Source organism: Aethalodelphis obliquidens, unplaced genomic scaffold, assembly GCF_003676395.1.
Source record: "Aethalodelphis obliquidens isolate GAN/ISIS:26980383/991018 unplaced genomic scaffold, ASM367639v1 scaffold6, whole genome shotgun sequence".
Lineage (NCBI taxonomy): Eukaryota > Metazoa > Chordata > Mammalia > Artiodactyla > Delphinidae > Aethalodelphis > Aethalodelphis obliquidens.
Window position 1 is genome coordinate 39,844,647 of NW_020837950.1, and position 16,026 is coordinate 39,860,672.

General features: G+C 51.0%; 1 protein-coding gene across 3 annotated transcripts in view; it reads right to left on the minus strand.

Moving 5' to 3' along the window:
• CRMP1 (collapsin response mediator protein 1) overlaps positions 1–16,026 on the minus strand; it is a 68,470-nt gene that overhangs the window by 12,414 nt on the left and 40,030 nt on the right. For all 3 annotated transcript variants that reach the window (XM_027102815.1, XM_027102814.1, XM_027102816.1), the window contains 6 exons: positions 15,660–15,740; positions 10,089–10,157; positions 8,680–8,800; positions 5,884–6,040; positions 2,849–2,990; positions 2,008–2,178 (listed from right to left, as the gene is read on the minus strand). In XM_027102815.1, the coding sequence (XP_026958616.1) occupies positions 2,008–2,178; positions 2,849–2,990; positions 5,884–6,040; positions 8,680–8,800; positions 10,089–10,157; positions 15,660–15,740 (741 nt within the window). The remainder of the gene's footprint in view (positions 1–2,007; positions 2,179–2,848; positions 2,991–5,883; positions 6,041–8,679; positions 8,801–10,088; positions 10,158–15,659; positions 15,741–16,026) is intronic.

Sequence of the window (16,026 nt, forward strand, 5' to 3'; positions counted from 1 at the left end):
AATTGTCCTCTTCTTATTATGAAAATAATTCAAATCTGGCTTGGGACAGAGAGGGCACGCTTTTCAAGTATAACGAATCTGAAACATTCCTTCTCACATGGGTAATCTCAGGTCTGTGACTTATTATTATAGGTTCAATTGTCCCCAAAAAGGTATGTTGAAGTCTTCACCCCCAGTACTTCAGAATGTGACTGTATTTGGAAATAGGGTCATTGCAGATGTAATTAGTTAAGATGAGGTCACACTGGGGTAGAGTGGGCGCTAAATCCAATGACTGGTGTCCTTATAAGATGATAAGACATAGGGAGACAGCCAGAGATCGGAGTGACGCATCTACAGACCAAGGATGGCCAGCGACACCAAAAGCCAGGAGAAAGGCATGGAACAGATTCTCTCCAAGAGCCTTCAGGGGAGCCCGGCCCTGCTGACATCTTGATTTCAGACTTCAGGCCTCCGGAACTGTGAGAAAGTCAATTTCTGTTGTTTCAAGCCACCAGTTTGTGGTACTTTGTGACAGCAGCCCCAGGAGACTCATACACGTATCCTCTCTCTGTCCATTTTCTTACTTATTCATAAATAATAACATACCTAACTTAGAAGATTATTGTATTAAGTGAGATGATGTATGGAAAATGTAAGCACAGAGTAACTACAAGATAATATTTGATAATATTTGGAATTTGATAACAATTGGAACCCCTGCTCCTTGACCCAGTGTCCTCTTCTTCCCTGGACCACAACGGCCTTGTGAGCTGACACCACTGGGGGGCAGCGTGCCTCTCCTGCCTTCCCAGAGCCCACCTGGTCTGTGCACATCACCGCGTCCATAGTAATTAAAACGGAGTCGTGTGTCTGCTGGGCGGTGAGTGTGGAGAACAGCATACACCTTTCTCCAGGGGAGGCTACCTCAGGCTCATTTCCTCCTGACCTGTCCCCAGGGAGGGGGGTGAGGGAAGCCAGCCTGTCATCAGGGAGCTCTGGTTATGTTAAGAATGACCACTGGTTGATAAGCTGGACAGACCTCTCTGTCCCCAGGCCATGGGTCTTGTGGCCGAGGGGGACCTGGGGGCCACACTCATGAGCTGCTACAAGTGGTCCTTGTCACTTTCTCTTGAGGCTTCCTTGTGCCTGGTGTTCTGTCCCCATGCACGTGGTCTCGCCCCTCACCAGCAAGTGACCACTGGGCTGGGGAATGGCAGCCGAGGGGGGTGAGGACTCCCATCGCAGACTGATGCTGTGTGCACATGCTCTGCCTCCCAGCCCACGCCCTGTAACAGACTTTGGTGAACCAGGGACCAGGCTGAGGACTCTGTGTCTTGTGAGTGTGAACACTGATCTGGACCCAAGACTGCTGCTGACCATGCAGAGTGGGTCTGAAGCAAGCACTCAGGGAGGGAAAGATGTCCTGTGTCTCTCTGCGTCCTTAGAGGTTTGATGGATGAGGGAAGAAATCAAGGGCATGTAAGACACGAAGGGCAGAGAAAACCCACACCCATAGGCTTGGAGCCCGGGAGAGTGTGCACGAGTCAGTCCAATCCTTTCCTTTGATGACTGCGAGCCCGGCCCCAAACTGAAGTGGGTTTCTGATATAGCAGATCAGACCCTCTCCAGCTTGATAAATAAATTGGAGAAAGAATCTTGGACCTTATGCGTCCCCTCTCTGAGCCTGATGGCTTGCTCCATGGAATTAGGAGCAGAGTCAGCTGTTTAAGAATGCATGCATCTGTACACAGGAGCCCCAGAGAGAGAGAGAGAGAGAGAGAGAGCGAGAGAGAGAGAGACGTGGGAGAGACACATGCAAGAACAGCTTAGTTGAGCCTGCTCCAAACCCTTCTCCCAATCTCTCCAACTGGAGGAGAAATCTGAAAGACCGAGTCATGCCAGATATCAGATTACATTCTAGTTGGAAAATTCGTTAAGTCATTTTTAACCAGAGGCTTCTAAAATGATTGCAGAGCAAGAATTGCTCACCCAAGCCAGGAGTGTCACTGATAAACCAGGACTTACCGACTTGTGACTCTTGGCCGTTATGGTCTTCACCTTGTCAGGGTCCCAGATGACCACGTCGGCGTCTGAGCCCACGGCAATCCGCCCTTTTCTGGGGTACAGGTTAAAGATCTTGGCTGCATTCGTGCTGGTAACAGCAACAAACTGGTTCTCATCCATCTTGCCAGTAGCCTGAAGACAAGATCCATTGGTGAAAAGAGCATCTCATAACAGGACCAGAAGGGGCAGACAGGCACAGATCGAAACCAGCCAACAGGAGTCCTTACAAGGACTCTGGAGTTTTCTCCTCTCCCTGCTGAAACCAGGCCACCCTGAAAGAGTGCCAGAGGCCTGGCTTCATCAGAGCGGAAACGTAATTAACCGTTCAGAGGTGTGATGACATTTCCACAACAGCCACCCTGACATCTGGTCGGTTTCATTGGGCCCAAGTTTAACAGAAAATAAAAATCTGTTTCCAAGTGAGTGATCAAGGTGTGACCTGGGGATTCCTTACGCAACAGGAAGCCTCCATACCCACTCTCAACCCTAAACCCGAACACACACAGTTTACAAAGTCATCTTTACGTGGACAAAGATATGGTTCAAAACAAAACAAAACAGAACACTTTCATCCTCAAAGACTAAAGGACAGCTGCTGTCACATCTGCAAATGCAAAGGACACCACAGGACTCGCGCTGCGTTCTTAAGGGTCACGTGTTTTCCGTGTGCCCTCCTAGTGCATTCTGCTTCTGCCTCAAAGTAAGAAGGGAATTTTAAGAACCAGAAGTGCATAATGCATGGCTTTGATGGGCAGGAGGGGTGTTTCTAGAATATTCCAGGAGGGAGACGGTGCCGCCTTACCACTGCCTTGTCCCAGACCACGGTCATCCGCTCCTCTATCCCGTTGACGCCCTCAGGGATCAGAGTGAAGTTGTCCTTGCCCACCGCCTTCTGGGCAGTGCTGTAGGGACAGTGGCCGCTGCCTGTGACCTGCAGGTCTCCACTGGCAAAGACAGAACAGGGTGGGGTTCAGACCTGAGCTCATGGTGAGGAGCGGACCCTGACTTCAGACGCCCAAGGAGGCTGTGAAACTCAAACCCCACAGAGATCTGGGGCACATCACAGGCCTTACTGAGTGACACCGGAAGGCCCTGTGGCCTTTGGTGTCTTGTTGAAGACGGGAAAGAGGCCTGTGCATCGGGAGAGGGTTCTGTTCGAGTGTGGGCTCCAGCTGGTCCAGGTAAGGCTCTCCGGGTCAGCCTCCTCCTGCCCTAAAACGCTCTGATCCTGGGGCAGTGGGTCTGTTCTTTCACCCCCCAGAGAGAGCCCACAAGGCCTCAAGATGCTGCAGGCATCTGTGAGGAGAGACTTGCTGAGAACAGAAGATGCTAGAGGCCAACAGAGTGACTCTGCTTCCATGCATCTCACTAGACCCGTGAACAGCCCCTGATGCAATTTGACTTTGCAAATCCAGCGGGTCTGCTCTTAAATCCCAGAACTGCCACCTCCTGGCCCGGCTAGTCACTCCTTTTCTTCATGCGTAAAATGGAAAAGAGAATGGAACCTTCCATCCCGGATCACCCTGAGGAGGCAATGAGCTACTTGCCTGGCGCACGGCAGGCGCCAAAGATGCCAACTCCCTCGCTCCTCTCTCCATCCTCCACCTCTTCTCTTTAAAATCGAGTGCTCGGTGAATTTTATGCTACGTGAATTTTATCTCAATGTTTAAAAAAGAAGAAAAAAAGCTGAGTGGAGCCAATGAATGAATGGATGAGTGACTGAATGAATATATAAATAAGTGAGTGAATAAAACCCAGCCTCCAGCACGTGCCTGTGTGTCTCACAGAGTCATGGATGTTCGTGCTGGAAGGATGGTCATGTCCCTGGCCTCGTGTCTCCGCCAGGTCACATGGGAAACCATAATGTGCTGACCTTGGTCTCCCTCTGTAAGGCTGTTGATGTAAGGTCTGGCTAATGTTTCTGTGCTGTGCCGGGAGGACAAAATGCTATTCATTGGTTGTAGCAAAGTGATACAAGCTCACTGGGTTTGCTTTTCTGTCACTCAGGCTTTGGAGAGAAAATACTCTGGGGCTATGTGATGAGCCCCTAACTGGCATCTGAATTAATGGAATAAGTGGAGCTTTATTTTGTGATTTTCAACGAGGGGCCAGCCTCCATTTCAGGGCCCCAGGGCATGTTAGCAATCATGTAGACGTACAGAAATATATTTGGATGTGACATTCACTCATTTATTCAACAAAGGTGTGTTGCACACTTCCTGTGTCTGGCATGGTCTTAGGCAATGGGGATGCATCTATAAGCAGAAAGAGACAAATTCCTGTGTTCATTAGCTGACATTCCAGTGCAGGGTGAGCGGGGGGCGGGAGTCAGGAACATACAGTCAGGAGACTGAGAGTTAGGGTGAGTGGGGGGTGGGTGATGGGGTAGCGCTGGGACTGCCGTTTTTAAGAAGATGATCAGAACTATCTCACTGAGAAGAAATCTTCCAGCAAAGATCTGAAGTTGGCAAAGAGCAAACCGCAAGATGACGAAGAAAAGAGTGCTAGGCAGGGGTAGGGTGAGTGCAAAGGCCCTGTGGCACCATCCTGCCTGGGGTCTAGTTAGCGCGACACCAGTGAGATGGACCGAGGGAGCCAAGGGGGGAAGAGGACCAGGCGAGCTTAGTGAGGAGCGAGGGCAAGATCAGGCTCAGCCTTGAGGGACATCGTGGGAACTTGTGTTTCTCTTTGAGAGGAAAGGACCCTGGAGGTCTCCTGGCAGAGGGCTGGCTTGGTCTGATTTCGGTTTTAAAATATCTGAGTGTCTTTCGAGAACAGATTGTGATGCGATAAGGGTGTGGAAGGGGCAGTATGGAAATAGAGAGCCTTGTCGGGAGGTGAGAAATGATGGCCCTTGAGCCAGGATGGCTGCAGCCAAGGGGGCGAGAAGCGGCCAGATGCCAGGGTCTTTGGTCCGTGTCCTGCCGTCTCCTGAGATGGGCAAGACTGTGGGAGCAGCAGCTTCATGGGGGAAGATGGGGGATTTGTTTTGGACTTGGAGCTGCCCACCAGCCATCGGGCTGCAGACGCCAGGTATGTCATGGGCTGCTGCAGCATTTAGGGAAAAGGAGAACACACCCTCACCCCCTTACAGTTCTTTCTGATTAGAAGTCCCACCTTATTCTCACCCCTCAGGAAAACTCTTATGCATCCCCTGGCTCTGGGCCTGATGTCACTTCCTCCAGAAAGCCTTCCAAGCTTGCATCTCCGCTCCCAGAGCAGCCTGCACACCTCACCGCTTAGCCTTCTCCCATGGCCTTAAGTGTTATTCCCTCACACTGGCTGATGGCAGAGAAGGGGTTAAAGTAGCTGTGCGCCTACTGTGTGCAGGAAGCAGAGTGTAAAGCAGTGGCCGCCGTGAGCCCTGAATTCCAGGCCTTTTACCTACGCCGTCTCACACCCGCCTCTGCAGTAGGTACTGTATTCTCCCCACTTTGCCGATGCGTCAGCTGAGGCAGAGACATTACAGGTTATGTGACATGGCCAGGGTGACACAGCCCATTAGGGGCTGAGGCAGGATTAGGGTCCTGGTCTCACGTTCCTAATCCTGGGTGTTTCCCAATACACCACAGTGCCAGGCACACAGAAGGTGCTTAAATACCGCTGAATGAATGGGAGGTGACCTATAGACGTGAATGGAGCGGTTACTGACTCAAAGGCCCAAAGGCCTGCTGTAAGCAACCCGGGGTTTCGTCCTGAGGTCTCCCGGGCGCCAACCCAAGGCCCCTTCCCAAGTGTGTCTGAACCAGCTGCGATTTCCTATCCTTCAACCCTCCGCTCCCAAAAGTCCTGCCCCGCTGCCCAGGCCCCCAAGCCCGTCACCCCCGGGGCTCTCACCAGGCCAGCAGGGAGGTCAGGTAGTCGGGCGTGGTAGGGTCCGGGCTCAGGGGAGGGGAGGTCACGAAGGCCGCCGCCTTGGCCCAGTTCTTGCTCCAGTAATGGGTACCATCCGTCCCCAGACTGGCAGCGATGGGCTCGCCGAAAACGACGGGGCCTTGGGAGGCAAACACAAACACGCGTGGTTGAGAGCGAATGGTCTCTCATGGGAGATGCGGGCGCAGGAAAGTAGAATCTCGAGGCTGGAGAATGAGACTGTGGATAAATCGCCCATCCTTCCCCCAGGCTCCACCACACACACACCCCCCCCAGAGCCCCAGCTCCTCGGCCACCAGGCACTCAGCGCCCCGCTGTCCTGCTCAGCAACCTTCTGGACTGTGGATGCTTTTAGCATTTGGATTTGACTATTTTTGACTATTTTCTCTTTTTACGATGCTCAACCAAAGCACAGAGACCTGATGTCTCGGTTTGGATTCCGCCAAAAGCAGATCTTCAAATGAAAAATCGCGTTCAAGAGTTTTATTCGGAGGTGATTCCAGGAAACAACTCGGTGAGGACTGAGGAAGTGACACAAGGCAGAGACAGAAGCCAAGGAAAGAGGAGTTATCACCGAGTCATGGCCTTGGGCACGCGCAGCTCAGTGCACTGGGGACCCCGGGAGCCTCAGAGCCATCCCACGCCACAGGAGCGAAGGGGCCAGGACGTGCGGCCACCAACCCACTACGGGAGGGCTCCTTTCTGAGCATTCGCTTTCCCGAAAGTCCAGTTTGCCTTCCAGGGAGTGGGCCACATGTGTTTGGCCACCCCAGGGGCAAAGTCCCAAGTGAGAATCCCCGCAGCAGAGAGAGTGCCAAGGGGACGACGTGGGCCCAGGGTTCTGTGGCATCAGTCCGAGGCCACCCTGCTGACAAGCGAGAGGTAGGCTTTGGGTTCCAGCAGCCTGGCTCTGGGACGGCAACTCCCAACAGCACAGCGGTGCTGGGACTGCTCTGGACGGTTCTGCCCAAGACAGCAGCCACCAGCCTCACGTGGCCCTGGAGCGTAAGAAACAGGGCTAACGCGACTGAGGAGCCAACTGAAAAAGTGTACTTAACTTTACTTAAATTGAAATAGCCACGAGAGGGTGGTGGTCGCTTTATTTCTCGGCAGCTCCAGGACCCGCAGGCTTAGCTCGCCGGCACGCTTACCGCTGCTTCCAGATTCTTGTTACCTCTCTGAGCGGCAGTTTCCTCATCTGTAACCTGGGGCTGGTCCTCAGCAAGCTGTGCTAACCTAGATCACTCTCTGTACAATGCCTCTACTCGTCAGCTTGCCCTCAAAAATACTACAACTAGGTGTTTGGGGTTCACCGCTGCTCTGTCCCACACGGAAACCACCTGCCACGTGTGGCTTTCAGGCATTTGGTCTGAGTCGAGATGTGCTGTAAGGGTGAAATACACACTGGATTTCAAGGACGGTACAGAAAAATAATGCAAAATATCTTAATCTGTTTACACTGATTACACGTGGAATGAATATTCTGAATATATTAGGTGAAATAAAATACATAATTAAAGATTTTTAAGAATAGAGCCACTTACACTTCCCATAAAGGGTTCCTGTAAGAAAGGAGGGGCATCCTGCATGCAGAGGGTGGTGGATGCAGTCAGGGCTGTGTGGCTGTTGTGGATTTCCACCCGGCTGCCCCCTCCGACCCAGAGCTGCCGGTCAACCTCATACGACTCCCAGAAAGTAGACGGGTGGACCTTGTCCGGGTGGTGAACATCCTTGGTGAATGTCCACAGGACGAAAGGATTCTAGCGACTGTCTTCGTGTGACGTGTGCTACCCGCTCTGTCATTCTCTCTCTCCCTCTCACCCTGAATTAGGGAAGGAAGGCTGCTTTGGGCAACCTTCATTCTCTATCTGGTGGGTGCTGGGGACTGTGGGCCTCAGTCAAGAAGGCCTGGGGACCACACTCGGGCGGTTCCTCTGAGTCTCCTGGGGAATGGCCACCACACAGGTCAGAGCCGCTCAGAGCACCAGTGGCACCTGTGCCCCAGGGTCCTCAGGAGCCCTCGGGACCCGCCAAGGACTTGGCTGGAACTTCACACCTGTGAGCCCATCGGGTCCGTTTCGAGATGAAACAACAGTAGCTCAGAGAGGTTAAGTAGTGCGTCCAAGTCTTAAAGCTGGAGGCTGCCTTCCTGCCACACTCCCTTGATGTCCAGCACGGGGCTGTCCCCAGACCCTCTGGCTCTGGAAGAACACCTTCCTCCTTCCCAACCTGCAGCTGAGACTCTGTGTGGGCCCCACGGTGGAGCCTGGGTGCAGGCACCCGCTAAGAGGCCCTAGATAGGGGACCCAGGATGAAGGGCCCAGAGAGAGGACCAGAAAGGGGGCGGGCAGGGACCAAGAGCTGATGCAGCCCTGGCTCCATCACTTCTTTGATGTGAAACCCAGGGGAGAACTTGGAACTCTTCACAGATCTTTAAGATACACGGTCTCATGTGACCCACAAGGAGGGGATAATTACCTTAGCTACAAATGGGGAAACCGAAGCTCAGACCTCTTACCCAAGGTCACACCCGGGGCCCATGGCACCCCAGGAATCAAACCTGAAAACGCCTGCACATCTTGTGCCTGCCCACCATCCCAAGCTCCCTTTTCAACCTGGCCTACTGGGCCCAGGCTGCAAGCAACTGGCAGAATGTCTCTGCCCTGGGGAGTGGCTCCGTCAGTGAACTTGAGCCTGTTGGACACGCCCCTTCCTCACCCCGCAGCTTCCCGCAGGAGGCCCACGCGCTGGGCTGCGTACCCTTCTTCCTGGCCAGGGTGATGATGTCCGCCGCGCTCCTGCTCATCACCTTGGTGATGTACACAGGGCAGTTGATCCGACCCGCGATGGTGATGGCTCGGAACACGGCCTCGGCCTCCAGCTGCAGACACAGCAAATACATGGGTCACAGGAGGGAGAGGTGGGAGGCAGCACCCACCCTGAGTTCCTAGGGCCTCTCCCTGACCAGGCTCCTGTGATTCTCCTTAAGTGTGGTCAGAGGGAAATCTACTGCATCAAGAGAGGAAAATACTGTAGATTTTTCAAAAGGAAGGAAAAACTAAGAATGTATCTGGCTAGAGGGCTGGAAGGCAGAATTATGTTTTTCCTTTGCTTGGAAGTATTCTGCACGCTCTGTTAGAAGGAGATCGCCTAGGCAGTAGAGTCATCAAAAGGCCCATAAGGTGGTCGGTTACCTATAAAATGCCTGACATCAGGGAATACAGGTGTCCAACATGCATTCCTTCCTTCATTTGTTCAATAACCAAGTGAAACCACCTGCTGCTGGGTTTGGCCTCTGCCCCCGCTAGAGCAGACAGTAGGACCTGTGATGTATTGTTTTAATTTCCGGTCTGCCGAGCTGCTAGTGGCTGGCAGGAAGCCACAGCCACGTGCCAGGAGTCCAGCCACACCCAGAAGGGTCCCCAGGCTGCTCACATGCCTGAAGGTGGTGGCAACGTCCACATGCTATAAGGGTTTGTAGACACTGTCTCAGGCCTGTCCTGGTCTCACCAGGGACTGGGAACCCAGCTCGTGGGCGTGGAGCTCACGTCTGGAGCACTGGGCCCGATCAGGAACCTCCGGGTAAGGAGTCTGTGTACTCGTGTGTTGGGTCCCATGTCCGGCACAGGCTGGCCTAGAGCGGAGGTCCGGGAAGACTACTAATGATCTCATGAGACACCAGAAAATACTGGACGTCCGTCCTGTTCCATGCCCAACCTGCTTGCCTTCCTTCTACCCGCCGTGTCCCGCCACACATGTGCCGTATCACTCCCAGGGGATTCGTCCCTTGTCGAGTCTTAGAGCACAGCGGATAGGAGGTCCGCGCAAGGGCAGTTGTTTTGAAGTCCTCTGCCTGGGACGTGGGGCTCCACTTTCCTGTCATCAAATACACCTTGTCCTCAGTAGGGATTCTGAAGTGTCTATAGGACTATGGTGTGAAGTTCCCGGGCCCTGGGAGAGGCAGAACCTTTCCCCGCTCCTCTGATCGACCTGCAGGCCCCAGGGCTCCCAAGCCCGAGGACAGACCCGGAGAGGACCACACATGCTGGGGTGCTCACGCAGGGGAAATGAGACGGAGACGGGGGCTCTAGCCGGGCTGTTCCAGGTGGAACAGCATCGGGGTGAGCTCTCAGCTATGTCAGAGTCACACCCAGTGGAGGCTCCTTTACCTCTTCAGGTCTGCTCAGAGCGTGGCCCTCAGGACCCGTGATGCCCATCTCTAAGATCCGCTTTTGTTCCTACAAGACAAGAACGAATGAGTCAGTGATTACGGAATGTCAGAGCCGGGAGAGGCCAATCCTCCAGCCCCGTTAGACAGATGGGGCAGCTGAGCCCAGGACAGCGAGTGGTCTGCATGGGGTCTAACGGGCTGCGGCGATCCACAGCTTCTTTGCTCCCTCCACTACCCCTGCCCCGCTTCCCCCTTTGCAACCCTAGATATCCCCGTCCACACCTGCTCTATTCAACACCACGGGACCAGTGAGAGGAAGTAGGGTTATACGAAATTAGCCTTAAAGGCCACCCAGCGCTCTTCCAACTTCCAAGTCTCTGCTGCAGGGTAAGAGAGAAGGAAGATGAGTGGTGTTTGGGTGTGACATGGATGCAGAAATCAAACTGGGCATCCAGCTCCGGAACCGACCGTCTCTGTCGGTTCTGAGCCTCAAGGTTCTCTTCTTTTTTTTAAAATTGAAGTGTAGCTGACCTACAATGTTGTGTTAGTTTCAGGTGTGCAGCAAAGTGATTCAGTTATACACACACACTCATATATATATTCCTTTCAGATATTTTTCCCTTACAGGTTTACAAAATATTGAGTAGTTCCCTGTGCTATACAGTTGGTCCTTGTTGGTTCTCTATTTTATATATAGTAGTGTGTATATGTTAATCCCAAACTCCTAATTTATCCCTCCTCCGCTTCTCCTGTGGTAACCATAAGTTTGTTTTCTATGCCTGTGAGTCTGTTTCTGTTTTGTAAATAAGCTCATTTGTATCATTTTTTTAGATTCCACATATAAGTGATATCACATATTTGTCTCTGTCTCAGTATGCTAATCTCTAGGTCCATCCATGTCGCTGCAAATGGCATTATTTCATTAATCTTCTCTTCTTTACATTGGAAACAACAGCACCTACACACCGGAGTTGCTATAATACATCACTGAGGTGGCAGATGTGAAATGCTCGCACGATACCTGGTGTATAGTAAGGGCTCGTTGATGGTCAGCCAGCTCTCGTTTTCTCTACTGTAGTTTCCTCTTCCTGGTACCTGTCTTTCTAGCAGGACAACTCTACCTCAAGCTTATCATATAAATGAAATGGTTCCCTGAGCCATTGTAGCCCAGATACAAATCTATTTGCTCCAAGGCTCCAAGGTGCCCCCTCCTTAGGAATACTGTAGTATCTCAAAACTAATATTTTTACGTTGCCCAGGTGTCAGCTGTGCTGCTAATTTTAACTTCCGCAGTTTCTGTAGCATCATTCTGGAACACAGCCCTACGAGGAGCCCCAGGCCCTATCAACAATAAAACAATCATAATTTCAACTGTGCATTTATGGTTATTAAGCTCGAGTTTATTATAAGAACATAAGCTGGAAACAGTTTCAAGATCTAACAGCTGGGGTGGATTTAAGTAAAGAATGGAATAATGTCAGCTCTTGAAGATGGTGTTTACAAGGCATTTTTGTAAACTGTTTACAACAAGATTTATGATAGGGAGACATCCCTCTGGAAGATTATTTAAATGTCAGTTACTATTTCTGTTGGAAGGAAGGAGAAGAAAAAAGGAGGGAGGACAAAAGATGATGTAGTGGGGGAAAAACACAGATCACAAAAGACTAGAGTAGGGTTTCTAGTCAAAATTCATGGGCTGAGCACACACATTATTTTTACTCCATCCTGAAACTCTGCTAAAGTGACAGAAATGGTACACAAGAACCAAGAGAATGCAGAGAAGATAACAGAAACAAAATTTTGGAAGCTGGGAAGCAGATGTACAAAAGGTAACAGATTTATTGGAGCTGAGAAAACTCAATCTTAAGTTGGCAGCGAGGAAAGCTAAGAATTCCCTGATGTAAAGCTTAAGAACTGGGGACTCCAAACTCAACTTTTCACACACATTTGGTGGGATATAGGTTGGTACACCCTGGAAAACAGGGTAGCAGTAACTGTAAGACCTGAATATGTGCACACCCACGACCCAGAAATCCCCCTCCTACGTACTTACCAACAGAAATGGGAACATATGTTTAACAAAAGACTGAACAAGAATGTTTAAGGACGCTTTATACACAGTAATCCTAAATTTGAAACTATCCAAACATCTATCAACTGAAGAACAAATTGTGACCTATCACTGCAGTGGAATTCTACACCATGATGACAGAGAGAATACTATTGCTTCAGGTAACAATAGCGATGAATCTCACAAACCTATTGATCAAAAGAAGCCAGATGTAGGGCTTCCCTGGTGGCGCAGTGGTTGAGAGTCCGCCTGCCGATGCAGGGGACACGGGTTCGTGCCCCGGTCCGGGAAGATCCCACATGCCGCGGAGCGGCTGGGCCCGTGAGCCATGGCCGCTGGGCCCGTGCGTCCGGAGCCTGTGCTCCGCAACGGGAGAGGCCACAACAGTGAGAGGCCTGCGTACCGCAAAAAAAAAAAAAAAGAAGCTGGATGTAAAAGAGTACCTACTGTGTGGTTTCATGTTTATGAAGTTCAAAACCAGGCAAACCTATGATACATGTGTTGGGCAGCTTTTAAGAGGTTCGCAGTGAGCCTGCCTCTGCTTGCACGTGGGCTGGACCTGGCACCCTGCTTCCAATGAGCAGAACGCGAGGAAAGAGATGGGATGTCATTTCTGAGGTTAGGTTACAAAGGGACTCCCACTTCTCCCTTGCTCACCCTCTCCTGCTCTATCACTTGGAAGGAAACAGGTCACCATGCTGTAGCTGCCCATGTGGCAGAGAACCAAGGCGGCCTCTGTCTAACAGCCATCAAAGAATAAAGGACAACAGTGTGATAGCGTGCAAGGAACTGAATCCTAGAAGCAACCCTCTGAGTGGGAATCCTGCAACCCTCTGGAAAGGAATCCTGCCCCAGACCAGCCCTGAGATGACTGCAGCCCTGCCTGACACCTTCACGGCAGCCAGTGAGAGACCCTGAGCCCGAAAACCCAACCAAGCCACACCTGGACTCCGGACCCACAGGACCATGACGTAGAAAACGTTTTTTGTTTGACGATGCTAAATTTAGGGGGTAATTTGTTATGCAGCCACAGAGAACTGAAACAAATTTTGGTATTCAGAAGTAGGGTGCTGCCACAGCAATTAACTAAAAATGTGGGAGTGGCTTTGGGAGCGGGCAGTGAATGGAGGCTGGAAGAATTTCAAGGCATGTGTTAGAGGAAGCTGGTCTCAAATGGACTGTTGGTAGAAATATGGACTTTGAGGACCTTGCTAGTGAGAGCTCTAAAGGAAATGAGGCGTCTGTTATTGAAAACTGGAGGAAGGGGAATCTTGTTATGTAGTAGCAGAAAGCTTGGCAACACTGTCACCTGTAGTGATGTGGCAAGGGGCAAATGTGTCTAATGAACTCAAGGATCTAGCTGAGGAGAGTCCCCAGCAAATTGTCAAGGTACTGCCTGGTTTCTTCTTGCTGCTCATAGTAAACAGTAAAATGTGAGAGGGACAGATAATTGAGGGTGTGCCCACAGATCCTCTCAATCAAGTTAAGGCCTCTAGGAAGCTCAAGGATGTACCTCTTGGCGGTCTGACCAGGAGGAGGGCTTATTGAAAAGAAATCTGTGGGTATCTTTTGTCTAATGGGGTGAATTCCAGTGAGATTCAGAGGAGGCCCACAAAGGTTTTGGGAAGATTATCTTAGCAAAACACCGGCAGCCTGGACTGGACGGGATAAGACATACAAAATGAATGGAGGCAGTTGGACTCCTAAAATTCTACTGTGCAGGAAGCAGGCTGAGAAAATTCCTCAGCTGCAAGCATGGGCTACCTTTCATGAAAAGGAAGGATGGGACCAATAGCCCAGAAGGTGGAGCCAAGAGCCATGGAGAATTATTCTCAGGCTTCGAGACCTAATCAAGGAACTGCCAACACTTGTCTAACTGGATTTCAGAACTGCTATGGACCAATGACTCCTGGTGTCTTCCACTGTCCCTTTTTCAACAGGAATGCCCACCCCACCACTATATGTCGTGTGTTGAGTGTGGGGGGGGCGGGGGAGAGATAACTTGCCTATTTTCTTCAAAGACCTACAGATTGTAGGGACTAGACCCAAGAAGCCTCCTCCACACCTAGACCTGGCTTAGATGATTCCAGTCTTTGATGGTGTAATGAGGTGAGAGTTTGGAGGACCCTGGAAAGGAATGAATGTGTTTTGCATGTGAGAGGGTCATCAATCACTGGGGGGCCAGAAGAGAGGCTGGCAGACAACCTCTGATACGGCTCCCAGTGACCCTCATTTCCCAGCATTCATACCTTTGTACCATCCCATCTTTTGGGGTGAGGGCTGGGTTTAGTGACCTCTTGCCAATGACCAGAACACTGCTGTGTGATGGTACTGAGTTGTTGTTTTTTTTATTTTGAATTTGAAAGAATTTCAATTTTACAGAAAAACTGCAAGAACACAAATAGTAAGAAATAAAGACAATAGCTGACCTTAAGAGTGAAGCTTCAGATCTCATGCCCTTAACCGTCATGCTGCAATTCCACTGGGCTTTGGAACCAGATGGAACTGTATTCACATCCTGGCTCCGATGCCCCATATAACAGTGGGCAAGTTATTACTATCTGAGCCTCAGTTTCCCTACCTAGGAAATGAGGATGTACATGCTCCTTAGCATCACGCACGGCATTAACTACTTTCATTGGATGCATCCAAACCTTCCATATGCCTGATCTTGATTCGTGGCATCGTGATCAACCCTGCACAGGGACCAAGCAGCCATCCTTGACTTCCTCTCCTTCTTCCCCCATCCAATCAATCGGTGAGTCCCGTAGATTGTGCACCTCCCCTATCATATTCTTGCCTCTTCCACCTCCGCTCTGTCTCCTCTCTTCATTTCCTATGAGAATTGCTGGAGCAAAACCTAGCTGACTTTATTCTATTCCCATCAAATTATCCACCCTGTAACCAGAATGATTAAAATGGGTTCACGTCTCACGCTACCCAAAACTTCTGAATGGCTACAGCCTGTTACATGTCCGACATTGCTCGACACATACACGATATCATTTAATCCTCACAACCACACTGCAAGGCAGATGCTTCTAAATGAAGCACGGGAGCCTTCGTGGGGTAGAGTTCCTCGCCCAGTGTCAGGAGGCCAGACTGGAACACCTGCTCCCGGCCTGAGCTCTGTCCATTAGCCCCGCTCTCAAGTCGTGGAGGATGATGAGCAACCCTAGCTTCCAAGCATTTTCTTTCAGCTCCTTATTTGTTGCTCATGCAAACCCGCCATGGTTCACAGGGCAGTAATATTACCCCCACTGTACGGGTGAGAAAATCGAGATTCGCAAGGAGGAGGCGATTATGACCTGCCAAAGGCCACGCTGCAGACAGTGTGTGCGTGACTCACACCTGGAGCGCCTGACATGCCATCTGGTTCTTGGCTTGACCCTTCATTGTCTGGTGACCTGGCTGACCAATGCCTCCACCCCCTTTTCTCGTATCCTTTACAAGGAGAAGGAGACTGAGGCGGAAGGGGTGGAAACTCACACCACTCACCTGAGCTATCAAATCTCCATTTTCTGCGTGGACCAAGATCACAGCTCCCAGCCCCTTAAGGAAGGTGAAGGCTTCGTAGAGCTAAGGAGGGATAAAGGGGGGTTGGGGTGAGATAAAGATATCACAGCACGAGCATTTGCAAAGACTGCTCTTACTACTGACACACAGTCATCCACCTGCCAGGATGCTCCAACCACATCCATGGAATGCGTCGCTCAACAAGTAAGAACTGGAAAAGATTCTCCCTTGACCCTGACACCCTCCAGATCCAAGGGCAGAAAGTCTGGGTGGGGGAGAGGCGCACAGCTGATAAAAGTGACACCGAGGCGTGATTATATCCACAGTTATACCCACGCGAGCCTTTGCT